General features: G+C 38.3%; 2 protein-coding genes across 4 annotated transcripts in view; both read right to left on the bottom strand.

The window, feature by feature from the left end:
- Positions 1–2699: 2699 nt before the first annotated feature.
- Positions 2700–5554, bottom strand: LOC136848987 (arrestin homolog). The gene is made up of 3 exons (XM_067121799.1): positions 5398–5554; positions 3839–4194; positions 2700–3658 (listed from the first exon to the last, which is right to left on the bottom strand). The coding sequence occupies exons 1-3, from the start codon at positions 5537–5539 to the stop codon at positions 2912–2914; spliced, it is 1245 nt and encodes a 414-aa protein (XP_066977900.1). The 5' UTR covers positions 5540–5554; the 3' UTR covers positions 2700–2911.
- A 4436-nt stretch (positions 5555–9990) lies between these two features.
- The window catches only part of LOC136848985 (serine-rich adhesin for platelets-like), a 118021-nt gene continuing 102681 nt past the window's right edge, over positions 9991–25330 (bottom strand). For 2 of the 3 annotated variants that reach the window (XM_067121796.1, XM_067121795.1), the window contains exons 2-6: positions 22039–22087; positions 18981–19012; positions 16897–16942; positions 15187–15286; positions 9991–15039 (exon numbers count right to left, since the gene is read on the bottom strand). In XM_067121796.1, the coding sequence (XP_066977897.1) occupies positions 10449–15039; positions 15187–15286; positions 16897–16942; positions 18981–19012; positions 22039–22075 (4806 nt within the window). In that variant the 5' untranslated portion in view covers positions 22076–22087 and the 3' untranslated portion in view covers positions 9991–10448. Of the gene's footprint in view, positions 15040–15186; positions 15287–16896; positions 16943–18980; positions 19013–22038; positions 22088–24402; positions 24533–25330 lie in introns of those variants that run through there. The other variant, XM_067121797.1, reaches the window with a different exon arrangement.

Below are 25330 nucleotides of genomic sequence, written 5' to 3'. Positions count from 1 at the left end.
AAAGAATAAACAGGCCATAACCACTAAATGACCCAAAACCCTAACCTTCCCCAGTGTCCAAAGGCTCCCGGTGACCTAAAATACCCCATATTGCTATGCTAATTAGGCCAGCCTTAATTCAGGACCCTAAATGACCTAATAAGATAATTAAGATATACGATGTTTTAATGGAAGAATTCCTAGATAATTAAGATATACGATGTTTTAATGGAAGAATTCCTATAATTTCCCAAATGACCTAATAAGATAATTAAGATATACGATGTTTTAATTGAAGAATTCCTATAATTTCCCAAATGACCTAATAAGATAATTAAGATATACGATGTTTTAATGGAAGAATTAATATAATTTCAAGTAAAATTATGTCGGTCGGCTGTAACTAAAGCGTAATAATATTGACCCTTGAAGACTGCACGCGGGTACCGTGGGTAACCCGCACCGGCGCATACAGCTCTAGGGTAAATTGCAGTTTAGCTGCAGTCGACGGGCAAAATGTTACCCTAAACTCATATAAAGTAGCAAAACAACACTGAAAAACGTCAAATGCCACAGGATACCTCAATTGCACACGAAACGCTGCTTGCGATCGGGGCGAAGAAACGTAACCGGTCAACAGAGCCGCTATCTTGGGTTACGTTACCACTAAGGAGCCATATATTCAGCAGGGGGAAGGTTGGGTACTGCACAAAAGATACCAGTTGGTAAAGTGACGTAGGAGGACTGTTACGTAGAAACATGGCGGTAAATAAGTTACCCCAAAAAATAATAACACTCCTACATGAAAAGCACTAAAATCCGATACCACCAAAACACGGGTGACCTAACTAACTGATAATAAAAGAAGGATCGTTTAGGAACCTTACCTTGAAGTGGTGGAGGGTACAATTCAGCCGCCGGCTTTACGAACGCGTGGAGCCTCGTCGTCGGGTCATCAAGGTGTATTTTAAAATTGGCTACTCAGCTACTGCCAAGTAGCCGACGAGAGTGTTTGGCCTGGTAGAATGAGCAAATACAGTAAGGTGTCTCGCGTAAATCACTTTCTACAAGTTAAAATAGATTTCTAGTTTCGATGTGAGCTATCCCAGTTGAAAAAAACTGCCTGAATTATAAAATCGTTATGTATTGATTATGTGGTCTCATGTGAACGGTTTGACTGGATTTGAGGGAAAGGTTTATTGCTTTTTGTCCAGTTTTGTAAGATACACATACATCAGGTGACTTTGTTTTCCCTTTCTTTATTTGATGACCAAAGGTAGATTATATAGGATAATGTCTATTGTTCTTTGATTTGATCTGATCCAGTGGTTCCAAGAATTTATTTGTTGTCATGCACAGTGTATTTTCTATTTACACTGTTGCCTTCAGGACTATATTGTAGCCCATTGCTATGTGGCCTAGTAATCTGCTAAGATTTATTGCAAGGTTCTTTAAGGGTCAGTATTTTACACACCAAGGGTGTTAAGCATACATTCAACTCTTGTTATCCAGTTATGTGACTGGCCTAAGTGTTGAGACTTTCCTGGCTAAGATATGATGGACATGGCATGCTCATACGTAGTGCAGACCCTTACGCTCCTGCTATTCCTCAGTTACTTGGTCTATGCACCCAACAGAGCCTCTACGCACTTGCGTAGGATATAGTTGCCATATATCGCATTTAGGTATTCTTTGATAGCTAAATTTTAATTACTACCGATATACTGAAGTTATCATTACATTCTACGAAAAATGTAATTTTCTCAGTGATAGTAGGGTTACGGTTTTGGCTTATAGCTCAAAAACTATTGCGAATTTTTTAATAACATTTTCTGAGAATATAGTCAAGAGGTGTAAGAGTCCGTATGTGTGTGTATATATACTGTATATACTGTGTGTATATATATATATATATATATATATATATATATATATATATATATATATATATATATATATATGTGTGTATGTGTGTGTGTGTATGTGTGTGTGTGTGTGTGTGTATTATACACCAGAAGGAGGCTATCGCTACACATTTGCAGCTTGGTCCACTGATTGCAGTAGTGCAAGGAAATTTCAAACTGTACTAGTGTGTGCGTGCGTATGCGTAGTACTGATAACACAGAGATAGTTTCGCGACGAACCTGTAATACCTTTTTCCACTGATAATTCTGAAGTTTTGCTCCCTCAGATTCAGAGATGGCAAAGATTATGTATTCACGCATGATTGTTGGTTAATCTGTTTGCTTTCAAGATATCACAAATATTAGTGGATTTATGGGAAATTTCGTAAAAGGTGGGCTGTGGGGCACGACACATTGATTGGATACTTGTTGGATTCGGATCCAAGTGTGGATAAAGGGTTATTTTCATTATTCTTTGCTGGTCTAAGCTGTGTCTGTCCACAAAGTATCTAAAAGTTTTTTTATAGACTTCCATGAAATTTTGTGGCGAAACAGTTATGAACCAAAGAAGGTTTGATTAAGTCAATTTTACCATGTATCGGCTGTTCTCCCTTTGTTCAGTTTTGATGGCATCATATAACTCATTGGTATATCAAGGACTTAAAACTCCAGTCTAAATTCTAAATTCCTTCAGCATGAAGAGACAAGTGTCGTTTCTGAGTTTTTTAAATTTTTCATATGATTAGACAATTGCCACAAGCATAACTTGCTCATTTCTGTATATTAGAATTTAAGGCTTTATAAGAAAATGCCGCATTTAAGGAGTATGTTTTTTTAGATAAATAAATATAAGACTATAAACTAATGAAAGTAACACAAAAGATAGTTAATCAAACATAATGAAAATATAAGCCAATCGGGGACAACTTAGCAAAAACGAGAAACAATTAAACTCAAGATGGGTGATGAAGCTCGAAATTTTTTTTCATTTTTTCGTTTTTTTTTCTTGATACGTTTTGAGTTTTTTCTTACTCGTCTGCAACAGATTGTCCGCGCCTTATGCGGCTAAATTCCTCGAATTCGATATCAGTGGATTGGAGTTTACGGAGTACAGCCTTGCTGGCACTGGGATCTGGATGCATCAACTTGAAGGGAAGGTCTGCAGTCAGTTCGCCTCCAATGGCACCACAATTCAGCTTCACACGGAGAGAGTAGGACACGACTATGCCCAAAGCGTCATTGACATTCTTACCGGCCGCCACCAATGTTGAAGATGCCAAATTAGCATCTGTATCCTTCATCTGACCATCCAGGGCGATTCCATATCGTCTTTTGTTAGAAGAGGCAAGAGGGGTGATGGAGAAGTTCTTGGTGAAATGAGCACCGGGAGTGATTGGGCATCCTTCACGAGACTCGAGACTGGCCACAACACGGCTGAACATGTTGTTCGTCATTGTTACCTCAACATGTTGGACCACTTGACACTTGACGTTCTTCACCGTTTTCTTGGAAGCATTGTTGATGTTAAGCTTAGCCGTGATTGGCTGACCATGAAGGTAAAGATCACGGTCCAAGCTGACTTCCAAGTTAAGCTTCCCAGGAGAAAGAGTGAAGCTCTTGCTCACCAAGGTAGAAGGCTGGCGAGAGCTAGGCTCCATAGATGCAAACTGGACCTTTCGGACAGCGAAGCTGACGGAATTACGCTTGTGGGGGCGCTCTTCCTTGTTATCAGCCACGTACAGCTTCAGGTCGTAGATCACACCGAGAGGCTGACTCTGTTGAAATAAAATGAAATATTCATTATCGAACACTGTTTATATTTCATTGCTCTTATTAATATGGATTTAAATCCATTTGACTCTTGTGCCAGATGCCATTACATTTGTTAAAAAAATTAACTGTTATATCATGACATTCTTTGCAATTAATGCTAGAAATCATTAGAGTTTACTTACAGATGCCTCATCTCCATTGTCCAAGTTCACAGAGCAGGGGGCATTTTCAGGCAGAGAGACACTGAAAGCATGGGCATTGGCCCCAAGCTTCTTGAGGAGCCTCTCTTGGACTTCAGTGACTTCCCCATCTGAGTTGTTCATTTCAACTGGGGTGTTAACGAGAACCATTTCCTTGCTGAAATGGAGTCCCATGACTTCATCCTCTTCGCGCCCGTAGCGGTACGTGACCGCCACGCGCGCGAAGACCCTCCTTCCTCGCAGGTAGTCATTGTCCACAACCACCACACCGTTCACAGGGGAGGTGTGGTTGATGCGGTCAATGAAGTCCCGCTGGTTTAGGTACGCTGTGACCTTACCTGTGCAACACAAGAAAGGATGAATGTAAAGAGGAATGTCAAAGTGCACGCGTAGAGGATTTTATATATAATCAGTGACACCAATTTGTCTATTCCAGTCGGGATTGCGGTAAATACATAATGTTTGCAATGTTTCAGTTCATAATGCAAGTATTTGGATTTCAAAGTTATATCTAACGGTAATCAAAGGTCGATTTGGAGATGCGTATAGGTTCGAAAGTAAAATTACTATCGTAGGAAGCTGAAATTTCTGAACTAGAGCGTGCAAATGACTAAGAAATGACTAAGCAAGCGAACGTCATCCAAATTTTTCAGTCTCAATAACTATACATGATGTTCTAACAAAAGAATCTTTAGTTTTTATCATGATTAGATTTACTTCGATCACGAAAATATTCAATCCAAGTTGGTCTTCCGGCAGCTCGTTGGGGAAACTGCAAGCTACCCTACTAAGTATTCTTAAAATCCTTCAGTAAGGGTATAGCACTTGTTGATGCTATGCCAACTAATCGTCAGACAACAAAATGCTCTGTAGCTTCCGTTGGATGGTGAAACGATTGTTTATGAGAGACAGAACGAGAGAGAGAATTTTGTTTATGTTTTGAATATTTTGGCCTACAGAAGCAATACACTATTAATTTTCCTTCATCAAAACCACGATATTTTTGGAAATCAAACGAATTTTGATAAAACATTTTGACGTAAGGAAACCAACTTGAAATGATCGTTAATTTGCTAACAATATAAAGACAATGAATTCAACGAAAAGACTAAAAAGCAATACATTATTAATTTTCCTTCACCAAAACCATGATATTTTTGGAAATCAAACGAATTTTGATCAAACATTTTGACGTAAGAAACCACCTTGAAATTATCGTTAATTTGGTAACAATATAAAAACATTGAATTCAACAAAGAGACTAAGCTATCAACGGTTACAAGTCACACAGAAAACATTTCCATTTATGTATTATAATGACTGAATTTGATTAAAGATCATGATGGGAACAGCGTCAGTCTCTAAAGTAAATGTGCCGATGAATTTGCTTATTATTCCGGGTTCTGGTGTCGGCAGGTGTTAATGAATAAAAGATCAGTTTGCAATGACATCGAGTTCCCTCTCTGCAAATGGTGTCTGGTTATCGAACTGAAGAAATGAACAGAGAGATTCTTTACAAGAAACTTCGCTGTTAGCCTTACCATTAGGGGCTGTCTTTTTGAAGACCTTGACTGCGTTAACCATGGAAAGAGTTTGGAGGCGAGAGCTCGGCTTGCAAAGTCGAACGGGGTCAGAGAAGGCTCCGTGTGAATCTGAATGACCAGGTTTTCTCTGCGCGCACATTTATACCTGAACAGCTACTCCTCCATTGCTGTACTGATCTCATTAAAGGCAGAAGAAGCCATAGGAATGGAGCCGTCGTACACAGAGGTTTTTACTTTCCTTTTTGTTTGGCTTGCTGACGGTGAAGGCAGTCACTTCCTTCATTTTGGAAAGAAGGAAATGGCTTCTTATACACTGTAAGTATTCTGTGAATTTATATCCGTATACATATACTTAAGGAATCATGAATGTATGCACACATGCTCAAAGACTGATTTTATTAGTACTTTCAGATCATAATGATCGAACATTTTTATTTCAGATCTGAATAAATACTAATAAAAATTTGTAAGTTCTCTTCAAATCCGTTCACTCTGTAAGGATTTTTCTTATCTCTCGTATACCAAATTTTCTTTCTTAGAATACCTGTAATATTATGTTCCATATGCATCACTGCTCACCCCTGAGACAAACAGCTTAAGTGAAATATGTTGATTTTTTGCAAGGACTTTTTGCAACCACACAACTAGTGGCAAAATAGCTAATGCTGAAAGTTAAGTTATATATATATATATATATATATATATATATATATATATATATATATATATATATATATATATATATATATATATATATATATATATATATATATATATATATAGGATTTTTGATTGAAAGATATTGCTTTGGTCGTGGAAATGGCGTTTGTAAAGGTCCTTCAACTTATATATATATATATATATATATATATATATATATATATATATATATATATATATATATATATATATATATACACACATACACATATATATAATATATATAATACAAACACTAATATCAAATTCACACTACACGGAATTATCACACAAAGGGGAATTTATATATATAAATGGATTATATACATCACATACATACAATCAGAACACAAATCCAGCAATATCAAATTCATGCTACTCGGGAATTATCACCAAAGAGTGAATTTATAAGAGATAAATGGATTTGTACTGCCGGGTCATGATTGATATAAACACATCCAGCAACTCCAGTTAACGTTCTACCACTGAGCTATCAAGGTATATGAATTTGATATTAAGCGACATTTGTATATCATATTGTATATAAATCACGGTATGATAAAAAAGTTCATATATATATATATATATATATATATATATATATAAATCACGAAGATATGGAACATGATGAATGTATAAATAAAGGCAAATACCACGGACGAAAACTGAAACAACAGTCTTTTACTAGCAGACTGAAGCGAAACATATAAAAGTAAGTACAAGAAAGCTCGCATAATTGACAGATGACATACAGATATCCCTGAGGATGGGGATTAGAAAGGAACAGATGCACCTGGACCTGAACCAAAACAAAGGTAAATCTTTGAGATTTTACAAAAGATTAGGCCTAACTGGCTCAAAAGCAGGAAGGAGTCAATTAAAGGATCATCCAGGGGAAAAGACTAACCACCAAAAATTACCTTGGAATGAATAAGCTGACTACATATTTATAAAAGTATGGCACTAATATATTCTCCTTTTGGTAAACAATAACAATTCTGCAAAATGAACATTTTCAAAAAAAAACTATTAAACATGAATACATAGAAAATATATATAAGGTAACTATTTAGTAATTAAGTCAGTGGTTTTATCTTTACGATCATTCTTGAACATTTTACTAATACAGGGGTCCAAATAATACATTCCAGGGGTAAGGTTGTACAGCTGGAAGTAAGCTGTATAATTACAGATTCTAAAAGATTTCATGTAGAGAAATCTTTTGATCTGGTAGATTTTGACCAAGAAAAAAAAAGAAAGAAAGTTGTTCCCCACAAAGAAGAGTTGTGTTTATATGATTGCATGATTCTGAGTAGATTCCTCTGCAATATGTCTTCAAAATGTATTGCTTGAAGAAGTGCCAGTGTGTATCTCTTCAGGTATGGTTGGCGTTGTTCGTATTATAATGACACACTTTCTATACTGACTGAGAAAAGACTCCTACTTCTGCTTTTTGCTTTCATTATAATTTATCAGGTTGCAGAGTAAAGCCCTACGCCCTACCCCTTCCTTTCTATCCCCCGACCTCCATATTTGTCTCTTGTGGCTGGGCTTTACTACTCCTCTTGTGATTTCATCACTTTTTAGCCTGTGATTGACAGTAAGTCAGCCAGCTTCTCCTAACACCACTTCCTATTCACACATATTAAGAAAATAGTGTCTCTTCTAATGTTGTGAGCAGTCCATAACTAAGCATCAGGAAATTTGAATTTTGGTGGCTAATTTGAATGGCCCACTGTAACTTTAAAATTCATTATTTCAAAAAACAAACCCGGAAGGCACCCCTCCAGAATATGAGCTTTCAGAAAAACTAAGTATTATGACTGTATCTTTCACCGTTATTGCTTCACAAATATGTTAGGTCCATCACACATTCACCCACCCAACCCATACCACATCCCCTGAGCGCCAAGAATCGATATCTGGATCTCTGGAATGGCTTAACAGATTTCGATGAAATTTGGCACGATTAGAGAACTTAGTGGGAAACCTCTAAAGCCAGAGTTTCATCCTGGTCAGCTGAATATTTCCATAGTTATAAAGGGCCAAAGTCGGGGCTATTGTGTACTCCAGGTGGCTGGGCTAACTACCATGGTGGTTGATGCAAGGTTTGCCAAGCAATGCCATACTCCTCCATTGTACATGACCTGGACCAACCTTGCTCCATCCTCTAAACAATTTCTAATTTTTGTTGAAAGGTCAACACCTCCCTTGTCCTCTTAGGATGAGGTGGGACCATACACATAATGCACAGCCCTACACATAACACAAGCAGGAACTGCAATGAAAGTCACATGCTCAGGAAATAGCATCAAGAAAGCAATCACTCTGAACAGCTCAAGCAAGTGACTAATCAACCATGAGGAAGGAAAACAGTCTTTATTACCAAGTACAGTGATACTTTCTGTATGTAGCCAATTAGCATACAACATGTTTATAACCTGTGTCTATCAGCCATCAAAAATAAATATTTAGAATGACGTACATTTCTGCCAATAGCGAGAAAGCTTACAAAAAACATGAGTGCTTATGCATCCCTGCACCTTTTAGAAAGCTTACAAAAAACATGATTGCATTAAGTGATACTTAATTCATTTTCATTAATGATTGAGCACTTAAATTGCAAATTAAGCACTTATAACTTTATATTTTCCTCTGACTCACTGCCTTCCTTATTCATAGCTAAGCCATATCTTTGTTTAAGAAAAAAATCTGCTGAAAATTTAGATACTGTTTACTTCAGTAATGTTAATATCAAGGTAACAAAAAGACAGAGCAACTATGTACAATAATCCCTTAATTATCCGGATCATCTTTATCTGGAACTCGACATTATCTGAGACATCTGGACCAGAGACCAAGGCCCAAAGACATGTGTATATAAATTTCAAAAAATTTGAAAAAACTGCTCTCCGATGGTTGGCAATGCTGTGCAGCCTCACGGAAATGTTGGTAATGCCGCTTACACCCACAAACAGGCTGTGAAGGTGTTTAAGGAGTGGGGGAGGCCTTCAGCAAATGTACGATTTTCTCTATTTATGACATGAGAAATAAGTTTTCACCGATTCATGGGCCCGTGAACAGCACTCATTGAGTTAAGAACCTGGCAGAAAGATCCAAACCTAATTTGTCATCCTGAACCGCTAGGTTTTCAAACCTATTACTAAACATTGATGGGTATCACATGAATAAATCATGAAGGTTTCAAATGATGATGATCACAAGTCCAACTGCTTCCATTACGCCCACATCCCTGCATAGAAAAGAGGAACACTAGTCATGTGCCGGGCAAAGTGTGTGGGACCGAGAGTTTCTTTTGCCTCCTGTGCATGCTTGGTGGAAATTAGTTGTAATCTGGAGACTTTCCTACAGTCGCATCTGGCTTATTTAGTCGACCATGAACGAATCGGTATGAAAATGACTACTTCTAAATCCGGCAAAGTGTGAAATTATTTACTGTGGTGTTCTGAAAAAAAAAAAAAAGACAGAAGGTGGGATTTAAGAATTACGAATGAGAACTAATGCTTTCTTTTCTAGAATGGTTCACACAAATACCATACTTTATCTTAATCTCAGTTATTTTTGATGTAGTTCTTTCTCTGAATGAATATGCATTTTTTGCTAGGATCTTTCTCTAGCACATTTCTTCTTCAAGCTGGAGTTTGTGATGTACATGACAATGCTCTTAGTGTTCTATTTTTTTGTGTTAGTCAGTATTCATTATCCAGCCCTTTACATGTTGCATGTTGCCAGGGCAAAACCATCCTTTTGAATATAACACAGAAACTCAATGAAACTAATTCTGATCCTGAGTGACTTGAGTTTAATATGTTTTCTCAGGATTTCTTAATTTAAAGAATAACCTAATGGTATGCAGAAAAGGAAAAAAAATCGATTTATGAAATTTATTTTCATATATTAAGTAATTAATTATAATACATAAGAACATGTATGCTAACAATAACAACAATAACACACAAAACAAATCTCACTAGCCTGCTGTGAGTACGATTTTATGAATAGGGTATTTGTTAATAATTTATTGATAGCTGTAGACAAATGTTTCTCTCTTCCTTAAGGTTACATCCATTGACTTAATCACAACTGACGGATTCATTTAAAAGTAAATTTATAGTTAGAACCTTAAGACAGATTCAAAACCTTTGTCTTGAAAGACTTGGTACAACAACAGTGCACAGCACTGTCTTCTTGGGTTAGACTTTGACACACGACTAACAATTAGCTTAACCTAATCGCACCAAAATACGACTTCAACTGTCGTCTAATTCTTAAGTCCAGTCTGTTAGACTTGACGTTATTTTTTCAGGCACATCCAGTATGGCCAGTCTCTAAGACTTCCATGTGAGACTGTATTTATTATAAGGATTAAATGGAGAACTAGAAGTCGCTACAAAAGATCTCCTTGTATTATCTACATATGTAATAGGAAGTCCATCAGTCCGTCGACCTGAGGGGAAGAAGATCCGCCCAAAACGATTTGATGAGGATTTTGGCCGAAACTCTGAAGTGTCATCATTTTTAAATAGCAGGGATGGTCTAAAAGCTCTGCCACCATTGGACCGCTGCTCAGAAACAACCTGCCTTTGGTCCTTGTTTGGTACTGGGGTAACATAAATTTTGCTTTGTCCATGCTCTATTTGACGTATATTTCTTCTGGAGTCTCCAACAGGAGGGAGATATCCCAAACTGAGAGGAGATGAAACTTCTCCAATGTTGATGTTAGCATTACCTTGTGATGATGTTGGCAAAAGAGATGAAAATATCTGGGAACCAGTAGATGATACTTGTGAATCTGAGGACAAGGTAGGGGAAGATGAAGATCCTGTGGATGTGCTAGTAAAGGAGAAAACTGTTGGTGCACTAGAGGACTGGGATACTGAGGGGAAACTGAAAGAACTGGTTCCTACAGAGGAAAACTGATTAGCATTTGAAGGAAAAGTTAATCCTGATGAAGAGGATGAATATGATCCCTGTGAAGATGTTGATGATGATGAATCATGTGAACTTGTTGCAGATGATGACAAAGCTTGTGATCCTTGTGATCCAAATGATGTCGAGTCTGATGGTCCAAAGGGCGATGCAGAAGGAAGATTTAACAATGTTGAACTGAGGGGGAGACTAGAAGGTAGGCTAAGTCCAGTTGAGGGCACAAAGGAGTTTAGAGAGATTTCATTTGCAGGAGGTAAGTACCCTTGCTGCAGAGCTGCTACATCAATAGCAGACACACTATCCCGTGGGCTACTGAAACTAGATGTTGGTTTGGCATGAGATACAGGAGCCACAACTTCTTGTTTAAGGCTATCTGTTAATAATACAGGTGATGTAGATGGTAGATTATTTACTGATATCCCATTCAGAGGTTTTTGAGCTATGCTTCCTAACTCATTTCCATGTAAGCCAAGTCCTGAAGTAGAAAACTCTATAGATGGAGGGCTATACTGCCGAGTAATACCAGTGGGACTATCTACAGAGCCAACTCCTGAGGCGACATTGACAGAAAGTGTATTTGAAATTTGTGAAAATGACTGGGATCCTGGCTGGCCAAGAGTCTGGTCTTCATTGACTGAGATGGAATTCAACAAAGGTACATTATCTACTGATAGGCCATTATAATTATATTCTTGTAAAGATTGCCCACCTTCAGAAACTAGATTGACAGTGTTACTCGTGGGCCGATTCTGATTAACAGTAGAAGATAAATTATCAGCTATAAATGTTGTACTGCCAAAATTATTATTATTCAAAAATGTATTTTCTGTTACCTGAGAAGTCTGATATTCAGCATTATTCTGGAATGATTGATCAGCTAAAGTTCCTTGTGAAATCAAGACATTACTATTATCATCAATATTACCTATGCCTTTGAAACCATTTCTTTCTGAACCCTGTGTATTATGTTGAATAGAGAACGAGTTACCTTGATCTTCAGTAATCAGAATAACATTTCCATGGCCTGTGCTTTGTGATCCTGTTGCAGTACTAATTTCTAAACCTGGAGTTAAACTATCTGAAGGAACTGGATAACTATAGCCCTGGTTAACCTGCCTTTCTGTAGAAGGATCTACTTGTCCCTGACCCTGCACAAAATTACCCAGTGTTTGAATTTGGTCTTCATTCACTTGGCCTGATACTATACCAGTTGAGTCTGCCAATCCTGGAGTAGGACCTTGACCCTGAAGTTGTTCATTATATGTCTGATCTTGACTAAGTGTACCCTGAGTAATGCTAAAGCCATCTTGATCAAGTCCTGTACCTGACACCTGGGTGGGATCTGTCTGTTGCAAGATAGATCCGTCTTGACCTTGGAAAAGCTGTGGTCTAGTTAGTCCTTGCTGAGTTGAGAATAGTCCTTGATCCTGGAATGTACCTTGACTAACAGCATCTTGTGGCTGATCATACTGCCCAGTTCCTGTTCCACTAATAGTACTCTCTGCATCAACTTGAATGCCTAAAGTCCCACGTGCTGGGTCTTCTGGCAGACTTGGGAATGTTTCAAACAAACTACCTAATGGAGGACCCGCAGTTGAAGCTCCCTGGCTGCCTGATACACCAAAGGAAGTGGTCTGTGTATCACCAATACCTGGCGTTGTAATTCTCCCTGCTGTGTCAAACTGGTTAATAATACTTTCTGTATCACCTGAAAAACTGTCACTTACACTTGGAGAACTTTCAGAGTCAGTCCCTGAGAAGGTTTGCCCTGGAGTAATTGTTGGCTTTCCTGACAAAGGTAATAACGTTCCATCTGGTATTCCTGCTGAAGTTAATGTTTCAGTTGGAAAACTTGTTGATACGCTTTGTGAAAGAGGTTCACTTGCAGGAGAGATTAATACATCAGTTATTTCTGGTCTGGCAACTAAAGATGTGAAATCGGATATCCCTTGTCCACTTGCAGGATCAAAAATTCCCTCAGCAGCTCCTAGGTCTACTCCAGGGGCAGCTGCTGAACCAAGGAATCCTGCAATAGTACCAGGTGCATCGTCTGATGGCAATATCCTGTCTCCTACTAAAACAGGCCTGTCTGATGAATCAGTGATTCCACCTGTTGTACCTGGTCTATCTTCTGAACTAATATATTCCCCAGTTGAGGAAGGATCATCCGGAGAGCTAGTAAGTCCTCCTGTTATGCCAGGGGTACCTAATGAGCTAACAAATCCTCCAGTTGTACTAGGTACACTTGATGAATCAGAACTTATCCCTGCAGTACCAGGTTTTCCTCCAACTGCTGCAGGGCTGGCCAATGAGCTAACAAATCCTGTTAACTCAGGTTTACTGGATGGTCTAATAAGATCTTCAGCTGTACCTGGCCTGCCTGGTAAACCAACAACTCCACTTGTTGCTCCAGGTTCACTAATTTGGTCAGAGAGCCTTGTTGAACCTAACCCATCAGTAAAAGGGGTAAATCCTCCTGGTCCTACAGGTGTGATTCCTGAATCAACTAATCCTTGATTATCAGATATATCTGTTGTAAAAGGAGGAAATCCTGGATCAGTATCAATGAAATTTTCTGATGTACCAGGTCTCCCAAACACTGCACTGGATCCCCCTGTTGGACTACTTCTACTTGGTAAACCAGTAAATCCACCTGCTGCACTTGTTCCTAATGCTTCACTAGTTCTACTACCTAGATCTACTAGCTGTCCTTCATCAATGCCTGTTATTCCACCTGAAGAAACTCCTGCAGCTGTAGGCCTAATTCTTGAAGCAGTGGGCGTCCCTGAGGTACCTGGTTGACTTATTCCAAACCCAGGAGTAATGGATGATCCCTCCACAAAACTGGAAAGTCCTCCTCTATTACTAACATCAGCAGGTAACTGTGATAGACTTTGGGTTCCTGCTTCTATTCCTGTAGCTCCTGGTCTGTCTCCAGATATACCTGGTCTACGTGTAGAATCAAGAGTGGATCCAGAGATTCCAGGCCTGCTTTGAATCCCAAATGTGCTTGGAAATCCTCCTAAGTTTTGTGTTCCACCTCTAACACTTTGACTAGTTTCTGAACTGGGCAATTCACCTCCTGTACCTTGGAGAGCTACAGAAGAAGGTAATCCTCCTCCAATACCTTGATCAATTGCTGCAGAGGGTAGTTTAACTTTTGTACCTTGGCCAGTCACTGAAGTAGGTAGTGGCCTCCTAGTGCCTTGTTCACCTGATGAACTGGGTAATCCACCTCTTGTGCCTTGGCCACCTGATGAACTGGGTAATCCACCTCTTGTGCCTTGGTCACCTGATGAACTGGGTAATCCACCTCTTGTGCCTTGGCCACCTGATGAACTGGGTAATCCACCTCTTGTGCCTTGGCCACCTGATGAACTGGGTAATCCACCTCTTGTGCCTTGGCCACCTGATGAACTGGGTAATCCACCTCTTGTGCCTTGGTCACCTGATGAACTGGGTAATCCACCTCTTGTGCCTTGGCCACCTGTTGGTGTTGTTAATCCTCTTCTACTACCTTGGTCCCTAGTAACAGTTGGTAGCCCTACTCTAGTATCTGGGTCACTAGCAATAGTGGGTAAACCACCTCTGCTGCCAGTTCCACCTTCTCGGGGTGAAAATGGTAATATTCCATCGTCAGAGAAATCACCTTGCAGGTCACTTCCTGTTACTGGGAATCTGGCTGTAGTAGGCCGACCTCTTGGGGCACTAGCAGCTGCTGTACCCGTGACATCATCAAGAAAATTGCTGGGAAAAGTTGAAGGAGTGTCACCAAAGATGTCAGCATTAACGCTATACAAAGAAGGAGCCTGACCACAGTCAAAGTCATACCACCAAACACACACTAAGTACTGTTGATTGAAGATGGTTCCATTGGGGCACAAGAAGGAAAACTTCTCAAGCCGTCGACCTTGAGTGACACAAATGTGAAAGACTTGGCACTGAGTATCTTGATCGGCATAATAACCAGGAGAGCCTTGCTGTTCACAGCTAGATATGAAAAAAAAAATTAATTTAATTTGATTGTAAATTCTTACATAGTTACTGCATATTTATACTGTATATTGTATGTGTGTTAAGCAGATATGCATAAAATGTTATTGCACAAAAGCTTTGTCAATGTATCATTTTACCGACCTAAAAGAAGTATTGGGTACTTCAGCATATGTTGGGTAATTGCTGCCAGCTTCACCAACTATCATGTCATCATCTGGGTCACCAAGCCTAATAATGTCCACTGGAGGATGATTTGACAAAAAAGGAAAAAAGAAAAGAAAGCATTATGGAAAGTTCAAATCACGCCACAGTAGAAACTTTGAGGAGACATATCTGTCTGAATAAAGGGATAACTTTTTAGATTTTGATTGAATCACTGAAAATGTCTTGTTCAAATTTCTACTGTAGTTCCTCATAGCAAATATAGGTCTGTCTTAAATGCTTTACTGATGACTTTTTCTTGATGAAGCTTCACAATTTTATTTGGAGAATTCTAACAAATCTTAGAGAAATTAAAATAGTTATGGTCTAAAAATATTCCCGTCTATGAAAATTGCCGAGAGGGACATACATGAAAGCCAGTAAATAAAAGGAAGGATAACATGCAAGGGTCATCGTCAATTGAGTCAGTACTTGTCTTGATACTAAAAAAAATTATTATTCTACCAAATGTCACGACTCTGTTGTGAAGACTAGAGAATTCTTCACTGACTCCAGATTAGAATCAAGCAGTCACTAGGTTCAGAGCTTTTCTGCGTCTTCTCAGGTCACCATGGGTCTCAGGTACCTGACCTGATGATCTGAAGCACTTTATGGCTGTCTTCTCTTGTCAGGATGTCTGTCACCCAGAAGAAGCAGTGCACCTGAAACAGTCTCATTACTTGGTTAAAAACATCAATAGCACAACATGTATCACCTAATGAAATCTACACCATGTTCACATAAGTTTTCAGGAATTTGTCTTGCCAAACTGCTTTGAAATTAAGCATACATCATTACAAATCCTTTCACTAAGTCTATTATGACCAACCCCCATCAATAAATTCTTAGTTTGCAAAATCCATAGATCCTGAATCCTGTACTATAAATTTTGGGGGATTCTTCAGAAAGTCAAGATGTCATTTGAATGCTGTGAGTATTACTACCACATAAATGCCTTTTGGTCGCTCTTATGAATAGTTCACACAGAAAAGTCTAAAGTTTACTCGTGCAAAACATTGCCCTGTCACCAAAATATATCCTTTGCTAATATGTGCTATTAACAGTGACACAGTTTTACAATTGCTGCTTAGCAAATGAGGAAGGTAAGACTTAGCAAAGGAAGAATTGGAACAGTATGGGAAAAGGCAGCAAGCTTTGTAAATATAGACTTGACAAGAGAGTGTGCCTGCTAACTGGGTCAGTGCAATTAGGCAAGAGTTGGTGGAAGCTGAAAATAAAAGAAAATTAAAACTACCACAAGGTGCCTAATAAAAGTTTTGCTGTGCTCATAAAATCAGGTGTAGGATATGTAACACTCCTTTGAATGTAACAGTGCTATTGAAGTTGCTAGAGGGATAGCTTCTTGTCAAATACTTCATAAAACAACTCCTAATAAAAAAGAGCTCAACAAATATGAAGAGATTACCAAAGTACTGTATAGCCATTTAAACCCCTTGTGATACAAACAAATTCAAGCCTCTAGTTAGTGAAGTGCTGTAGAATGGAGAATAAACAAAAGAATATGGTGGATCCACTAGCTGTCATTTGATTACAAGCTGACTGTGCTCAGCTCTGCCCGTGAGCTCTATTTCAGATACCAACATTTCCCGTAAACACTTATTTATCACCACACTACAATCAGATAGTTACCTGCTGTCAGTGCATTGAAAGCGGCTTCCTCTTCTTGTGCGCTAACCTGATGAACAAAAGTCATTTTCATTAAGAGGAATTTTATTATTCCACTTGACAGAATTATCAAAGGAATGTGTTGATGCTCAAGCTAATGTAAATCAATACCTAAGGTATATTTAAGAAATATACCAAAGGTATATCTAATGGTGCTTGTTACGAATAATAAATTGTCTCGTACCACTCTCCCACTGACATTTCTAACCACTCACACATCCATACAGACAAATATCTGAAAACAGACCTCTTCATATAAGATTGTGCATTCACTTGACCTACAAAAAACATAATTTTTAGCCTCTTCATTGTGTATTAAAATTAGCACAATGAAAAGACTCATCTGAGCTCATAGCAGTAAAGTTTAGTACAAAGCAGAAAAATCTAAGAAAAATATAGTTCGAGATTCTAATATTACTGTAGCCATATCAGCGCAATGATGCTGTTGGCCAAGGGTATCTGATGCTAGATTAAGTTATAATCAGTTCAAGGGATAAAGTTTTCATTCACACGTCAAGTCTACCAGTGAGGTTTTTACAGAAGGTGTTATAGAAACAGGCATTTGGTCCGTGCTCACCTGAACCTCTTCTTGGGATTGTTAGAGTAATTAAACAGTAATCATGATGCTTATCCAAGAATTTTTACGTTATCAAATTTGTTGCAAGAAAAGAAAACATGTTTGACAAGTGTCTGCCTTTTAGTTCCTTGACAAGCCTGTCAGTGACGTGTTGTGTGAAACGAAAGTATTATCATTTAGCTTAAAAGTCAAAATCTGGCTAACCTCCAGAGCTCATTTTCCCATGCTCATCCTTATATTGTACCAACATTACATCTTGAAGAATGAATGAATCATAAAATTTAGGTAATGAAAGCATCCCGTTGCCTTCATTGCCAGTGTAAAGAGGGAACTGGCGTGGTTGGACAGCATGATAAAGAGTCCAGATCTACTTTAAGCCAGGTTGAAAATAGGATAAATATAGCTTGAAGGAAATAGAGGGATGTGGCAATTGTAATGTGTGACAAAAGAATGCCAAATAAACTAAAAATAAAAATCTAATGTGCAGTAGTCAGACCGGTGATGATGTTTGGTTCAGAAACATGGTCATTAACGACGAAGGAGGAACAGGAGCTGGAGCAAGCAGAAATGAGGATGCTGATGTGATTCTGGGGCTCTCGCTGTGTCAGAGACTGGAAAGTGAAGAAAATTAGGGGAAGGGCAAGAGTGGTAAGGCTTGCGGATATGATAAGAGAGTAGAGACTGAGATGGTATGGACATGTTGTACAGATGAGTGAAGGGGAGGGAGTGAAGAGGGCTTGGATGGAACTAGTTAAGGGAGAAGGTCAAGAGGGAGGCAGGGGATTAGACAGCTTGGTAAAGTGACAGGTGATTTAAAGAAGGAAGATACTTTCGAGAAACAGTTGGGGAAGTTACATCAAGGGACCTGACTCCTTAGCTTAGAATAGTGGTGCTGATGAAGAAGATAAAAGTCAAGAAAACAAATTAGATGAAATACAAGGATCTAAAGGTGAAACTGAGGGGAAACCCCTCAGTTGCTTGAGAATACTAGTTAGAGAGGTTGGACAGCAAGATGAGAGAAAGGAAATGGTAACAGAGGTTGAGTAAAAGGATAAGAAGTAGGCACAACTACAGCCGGAAAGGAGCTGAAGACATGAGGAACAACAGCGCTAACCCCCTGAGGGGCAACATCTTTAGGTCAGATCAGAATTTGAAGAATAACAGTGGCGGTTTTGCTCTTAGTAAATACATTTACGTGTCACATTCAAGAAATGGGGGTTCTTAAGTCCTTGAATTTTATAGCAATTATCGATTAGAGCTTCTGCAAGCCTAAAATTGGACAAAATTTATAGATAAAACAATAGGAAAGTCGAAAGAAAGTTTAGATAAAGCGAGATAGAACAAGTAAGTTTCTAAGCACAGAATTCCCAAGAGCAAAAGACGTTTCTAGGTAGATTCTCCGAGTTCAGTAGCTAGATTCTACCAGGTACTGAGCTGGAAGCCAAACTGGATTTTTACATGATATACATACCGTGAAACAGGACCATGCTAGCAGTTCGATGGCTGTGAAAAGAAAGACAAAACTGATAAAATACTATCATAGCAGTCTGCTATATTTTCTCATCATATATGGGCAAGGCATCAAATTTTACAAATCATGCAACAGAGAATGAAATTCTATGATTAAAGTAGAAGACGGAGCTCCACAGACGTATGAGAAATGAAATGAGATATTTTCATGTTCATGATAGTGAGTTTTATCGCTGTAATCATTTACAATTATTTTTTTTATTTTACCTCCATTCGACAGAAAAACCTTGACAACTAAACGATAATGCTTGTCTATTCTCAAAATGAGGAAAATGAAATAATTTGAAAAAACACTCTTGAACTCGAAAGTCAGTGTTTTGGAGAATGTGTAAAACAGTGAATGTTGGAGCAGAAACAGGGTGGGTCTATGGTACAAATTTCTCAGACAATGATAAAATTGTTTTATAACGCAAAAATGTTTGCGTTCTTTGCTATATAGCTTAATGTATGCTTCTATCAAGGGTAAAATATGTAAAAATGTTGGCCAAGCATGACTCTCTCGAGGTGTGGTAGGTGGCCCAGAAGGAGCGCCATGTTAGTCAGCTGGTTGGTTGAGATTAAACTGATTTATGTGGGCACAGGCTATTCATTGCTCTAAGGCGAGCTGCGTGCCATGACAGGAGGTGTGAAAGGAATGAGGAGGTCTGGCGCGACCTTCAGAGCTCTTCTCAATCGGCAGTCAGTTTAATATTACATTGGCTTGGAGCAGAATGGCTCATCAGGGAGAGTCTGGCTGACCACCGTAGGTGTTGATTGGTCCTAGGAGCTGTGGTCATAGGGCGCACTGCCTGAAGTAGCAGGCGACTAAATTTTTCTTCCAGAGGTGTGCCTCGCCGTTCTCCTGAATTAGAGGGGGTCTCCTGTGTTACATTCAGCAACAGTTTCCATCGGAGGATGGCTAGGGCCTCCTTACATAGGAGGCAGCGATAGTTGTTGCTGCCCTCCAGGATTTTTGTGCTCCTTACGATCTGCTGGTGTTGGGGTCCATTGCCGTGTTCCCTCATGTAGTGCTGGTGCACTGCCCCTCCTTGCAGGTAAACAGCAATCCTCTTGGAGAGTCGAGTCATAGTCATACCAATGTACGAGCGAATGGCAGCATCCTTCACTCAGGTCACAATACTTGGAGGGGAGTGGTTTACCAAATATTTTGCCCTGAGAAAGGATGCTCAGGGCAAAATATTGGGTAAAAAATCTCCTAATATTGTGACCTGAGAAAGGATGCTGCCTGGCAGCTCAGGGCAAAATATTTGGTAAACCACTCCTCTCCAAATATTGTGACCTGTGAAAGGATGCTGTCATTCGTACACTGGTATGACTATGACTTGACTCTTCAAGAGGATCGCTGTTCACCTGCATGAGGGAACACGGCAGTGGCCCCCAACACCAGCATTGATGGCTACACCAACGGAGGCCCTCGCTATCCTCCGATGGAAACCGTCAATGAACATACCCCAGGAGACCTTTGGCCACTTGCTACTTCAGGCAGCGCATCCCTATGATCACAACTCAGGGGACTGGTGCCAGGCAATCAGCGCCTACATCGGTCGGTCAAACTCTCCTGGATGAGTCATTCTGCTGCCAGCCAACAAGAGGAGCCCCCCCAGCTAAGACAACCAATCAAAAATAGCCAAAAATTTCTACCCGCAAGCCCACTTGAGCGTATAAATATGGCATAGTTGTACCCCTGCCTTTATTATTATTATTATTATTATTATTATTATTATTATTATAGACCTTTCATTAAAAAAAGACCTTACCTTACCCAAAGATCAGATCTGAATTAGGGGATCAGAGAAAAAATTAGCACCATCATAATGATAGCCTTGTTGAAAAGAAAGCCAATATTCATTAAATACCCTGCAAGCACAGTTCTCTGTTTTAAAGCTTAAAGACAAGTGAAAGCAAGAAAGATGGAGCAACGAATTAAGTGTGGTTGTGAAAATGGCTACAGATGATCAAGATAGAAGGAGAGAAGATGTACTGCAGTAGAAAGAAGGCGAGGAAGGTCAGTGAAGGGAGTTTTGGTAAGCTACAGATGAAATGCAGGAAGTGACTTTGAAGCCAACTTACCAATAAAAAATTAAAGTCTGGATACTGAATATTAGTGAAACAAAAAACTTGCAATGCATTGAGATACTTTGCACATTATAGGCCTCTGTAAAGCAAAGATTGAGGAAATGGGGAGAAATGTAGAGGTACGGTACAATAAAGAAATGGTGAGAGGGTTTGTATAGTTGGAAAGACAGCTCTAATATTAGGTAACTACATCTTGTGGGGAGAATGGAGGAAGACATATTGGTGAAAAATATTTCTGATTTTGGTATCCTTGGAGGAGTATGAAGAGCAGCAATGACAATGGAATGGAAAGTACTTCAAATCCCGAAACTCAGAGTGTCTGTATGCAAGAGTGTAGGAGCGTGGTGGGGCGGTCAGCACCACTTGTGGGAGTTTTCTGATTAGTCTTGATCTGGCAGTAAAATGATGGATGCTTCTAATCAAAGTCTTATAAACATACATGTATGTCTGTAAGAGCCCAGGGTGCTTCTATACTAAAAGGAAAATCTCAAAATTGAAGATATCACGTACCATGCACTGGAACACTGAACCATAATTACAAAGTAACAGTTGAAGCCCCCGTAGCGCATGTCTCTAGAAGAGTTAGCGACAACATAGGTCTAATAAGACAATCGTACACTAAACACAGTCTACATCCATACTTTTTGTCGTTAGGTCTCATGCAAGTCGAATGACACATTAAAGAAAACACCTCCTTTGTTATTTTTGGGATCAACCATTACCAACATGTTTTGGTGAATCTATTCACCGTGCCAACTCCTTCATCATTATTTAGAGATGGAAAATGAAACCCATTTTAATCTTCCGTCATTTTTCAAAAATGATCTTGATGGAACTTTTAGTGAGCTCGTCATGGAATCTCAGCGCGTGATTTTTTTCTTTTATCTTTGCTGTAAACAAGAGTGTGGAGCTTAGTAACTTACCTATGAATAAGACCCTGTGGGGCCGTAACGTCGTCATTGCAGTGTACGTCTGCAAAGAAAAAAAGAAAACAAATTATATATGTTTTCAAGATCCAGCACGCCACCCTCCCCAAACACACACACGCACATGCATACTGTATAAGTACAGTATATATATGCATATAGGACTTTTTCTTTCTTTCTTTGTTTATATATACATTTTATCTATTCCTGCATTTATTTATTTATTTATTTTTATTTGGATGTTGGAAATAAGAATGCTAAATAGACGTGTACAAATAATTTTTTTTTTTTAGTGAACTAACCGATAGGAGAGAGAGAGAGAGAGAGAGAGAGAGAGAGAGAGAGAGAGAGAGAGAGAGAGAGAGAGAGAGAGAGCACTTCAGCTTTCGTTTAATATTCATGTATTTGTATGACTACTTTCTCGAAGAAATATGTTTCTTTCATATATATTTGTGGACGCAATGGCCGTAAGTCCACGAGCGGTTCAGTATGATAAGTTCTCAGGAGAAAATTGAAAAGTTTGTCATGAGTACGGCCATATCTGCCCACGGAGTTGTAGCAGTCAGAAGCGATTTTGTAATCCCCTCACAGCAGCTTATTTAGAAAGCTAAAACTACATTTATATATATATATATATATATATTTATATATATATATATATATATATATATATATATATATATATATATATATATATATATATATATATATATATATTTGTATATATGCATATATATATACTTATATATATACATATATTGTATATATATGCATACATATACATATGTATATATATATTTATATAAATACGTATATAATATATATATATATATATACATATACTTAACTTTTTAAATATATATAGCCTATGTATATATATACATATATATGTATGTATACATAATATACTTAACTTTCAAATGTATATACATCTGTGTGTGTTTTTTGTAATTTTTATTCGTGTTTGGGGACAGTTTTTCCCTTCACAGTTGCACGAAGGTCACAAAGCCTTTATTCAAGTTGCATTCCATAATAGCAGAACTGTTAAAGATCAAGGACATAAGTTTTATTTGAGTGATTCTTTTGCAAATAAAAGTGAATACTAAAATTTCTTATTGTAAGTAAGATTTGGATAAATAAATAAATATTGAGAGAAGAAACGACGCAGAAGTCATTGTGAGCGATTTCATTAGATTGGCTCCACTTGACAAATGAAATTGAGCAGTACTTTCTCGCTACTCGTTTTCTATTTATCTACGCTGTTGATGTATGACTTATCCTTTTTCTGTACACGGTAATGTTTTCTTGGGCTATTCGCCAACAGAAGCTGGAATGGTTCGAGTACTGTGATCTTAATGTTTTAGGCTACAGCTACGAAGATAATAGAATATTCGCTCTGGGTAAACTGGAATACTTGTTTATATAATGAATATTAGGTTTCTATACGAAAGACAGTAACACATCAAAATAATCATCTTTTCTCAGTACCGTTTTAAACTTTAAACCATGTCAGCTGATATGACTTAGTACCTGATTATATGCATTCATCTGAACAAACTCACTAGTAAAATGCGTTCAATATTAAGTGACCTGCATCGAGTTAGCCCGGAAATAAAACATCGTACTGGTTAGTTAACTACACTATACATGGAACACGCTCCTCAGTGCCTCTCTTTACACACACACACACACACACACACACACACACACACATATATATACATATATACATATATATATATATATATGTATATATATATATATATATATATATATATATATATATATATATATATGTATATATGTATATATATATATACACACACACAACAAGAAAGCAATGTATAATAAAAATCCACAATTATATAGTAAATATACTACTATGTAAAATGTGTAAAGTAGACCAAAGACTTTCGAACACTTGAGCGGCGTTCCTCATCAGTGCTAACGTTAAAATGTCTTTCAGGAAACTGTGAATCTATTAGCAAGAGAGCAATAATGTTGTGTTGGTCGATCCAGTGACCGGGAAGAGATCAGTGACGTTGGCATGACATTCCGGTAGTGAAGATACTATTTAACTGTGTTGAGAGTTTGGTTACTTTTTATTTGTACACAAATGAAGCTCTGGGTAACTGAATAGATGGAATCAGGCAGGTTGGTGGTAGCCACTGCCTGAATCTTCCTGTGAAGTAAAACTTGCGTTTTTTTTTACTTTTCATGTGCTTGACGAATGCGCCCTTTTAGTTTTCTTCGTTGCTCGTTATTAACGAATTAACTAAGAAAACGAAACTCAGAGTGGTTGCAACTTTGAATCTTTCACTTTCTTGACGCGTGCGTCCACAATCGGCAACCATAGCTTACCTGGGTAATAATTATGCGGATGGTTCCCCAATACGGTGTTCTCGAATAATTATCTGTGCACAAATACTTTCATTCACCGTAAAATACGTTCACTCAAACGAAAGACGAAATCGTCGTGTATATAAGTGTCGTTATCTTTGCTGATAGGCCGGCGTGCAGGATACGATGGTTCCCGTACATGTCACGCGGCATTCATTAATGAGTATAAGTATGCACTCCAAGTTATACACTGAGGATAACTTTTTACACTTATCGGATTATGACGAATAGGGTGATGAATGACATCGCATCCGCCGATGGTGAATGACCAGGTCTGAATGAGTCGAATGAGGAGGTACAAAGCTCCTTTATGTCACCGAGAAAGTTGGGCCGTGGTGGCTGATTTAGTGCAGCTGGCGACAGCATGAGGGATTCTCTCTCTCTCTCTCTCTCTCTCTCTCTCTCTCTCTCTCTCTCTCTCTCTCTCATTTATTTTCGACTGATGATCATCGTCTTTTGAGATATCAGACTTGTAGGAGTCGCATTTTCAAGGAAATGGTGACCATTCTCACACTCAGAGACAGTCAATTATTTTCTACGTCACGAGAGTGGCCTTGTAAGTATATATATATATATATATATATATATATATATATATATATATATATATATATATATATATATATATATATATATATATATATATATATATATATATATATACACACACACACACAACTGGAAAGATAAAGAGGTGGGTGCCATCCAAGAAAGGACCTGAAGTTTTATGAACAGGATTTTATACTTGTAAAAACAGTTGACAAAAGATAACGTAACGTAGGGGTAACGGCTTGTTGAAGCGTGTGTATGGGAAAGAAAAATAAAGAGCGAGAATGATGACGGGGTCTGAGAAATTGTGCCTCTTGATTCCTTTATCAGCTGTGCGCGA

This window comes from Macrobrachium rosenbergii, chromosome 20 (assembly GCF_040412425.1).
Source record: "Macrobrachium rosenbergii isolate ZJJX-2024 chromosome 20, ASM4041242v1, whole genome shotgun sequence".
NCBI classification, from domain to species: Eukaryota; Metazoa; Arthropoda; class Malacostraca; order Decapoda; family Palaemonidae; genus Macrobrachium; species Macrobrachium rosenbergii.
Note: the sequence above shows the minus strand (reverse complement) of the source record. Positions and strands in the feature narration are given on the sequence as shown.

Coding starts and splice junctions, on each gene's coding strand:
- LOC136848987 (XM_067121799.1), bottom strand. CDS start 5,539: ATGTGCGCGCAGAGAAAACCTGGTCATTCAGATTCACACGGAGCCTTC. Junction 4,195..5,397: donor CAAAAAGACAGCCCCTAATG/GTAAGGCTAACA, acceptor TGTGTTGCACAG/GTAAGGTCACAGCGTACCTA. Junction 3,659..3,838: donor ACAATGGAGATGAGGCATCT/GTAAGTAAACTC, acceptor TTATTTCAACAG/AGTCAGCCTCTCGGTGTGAT.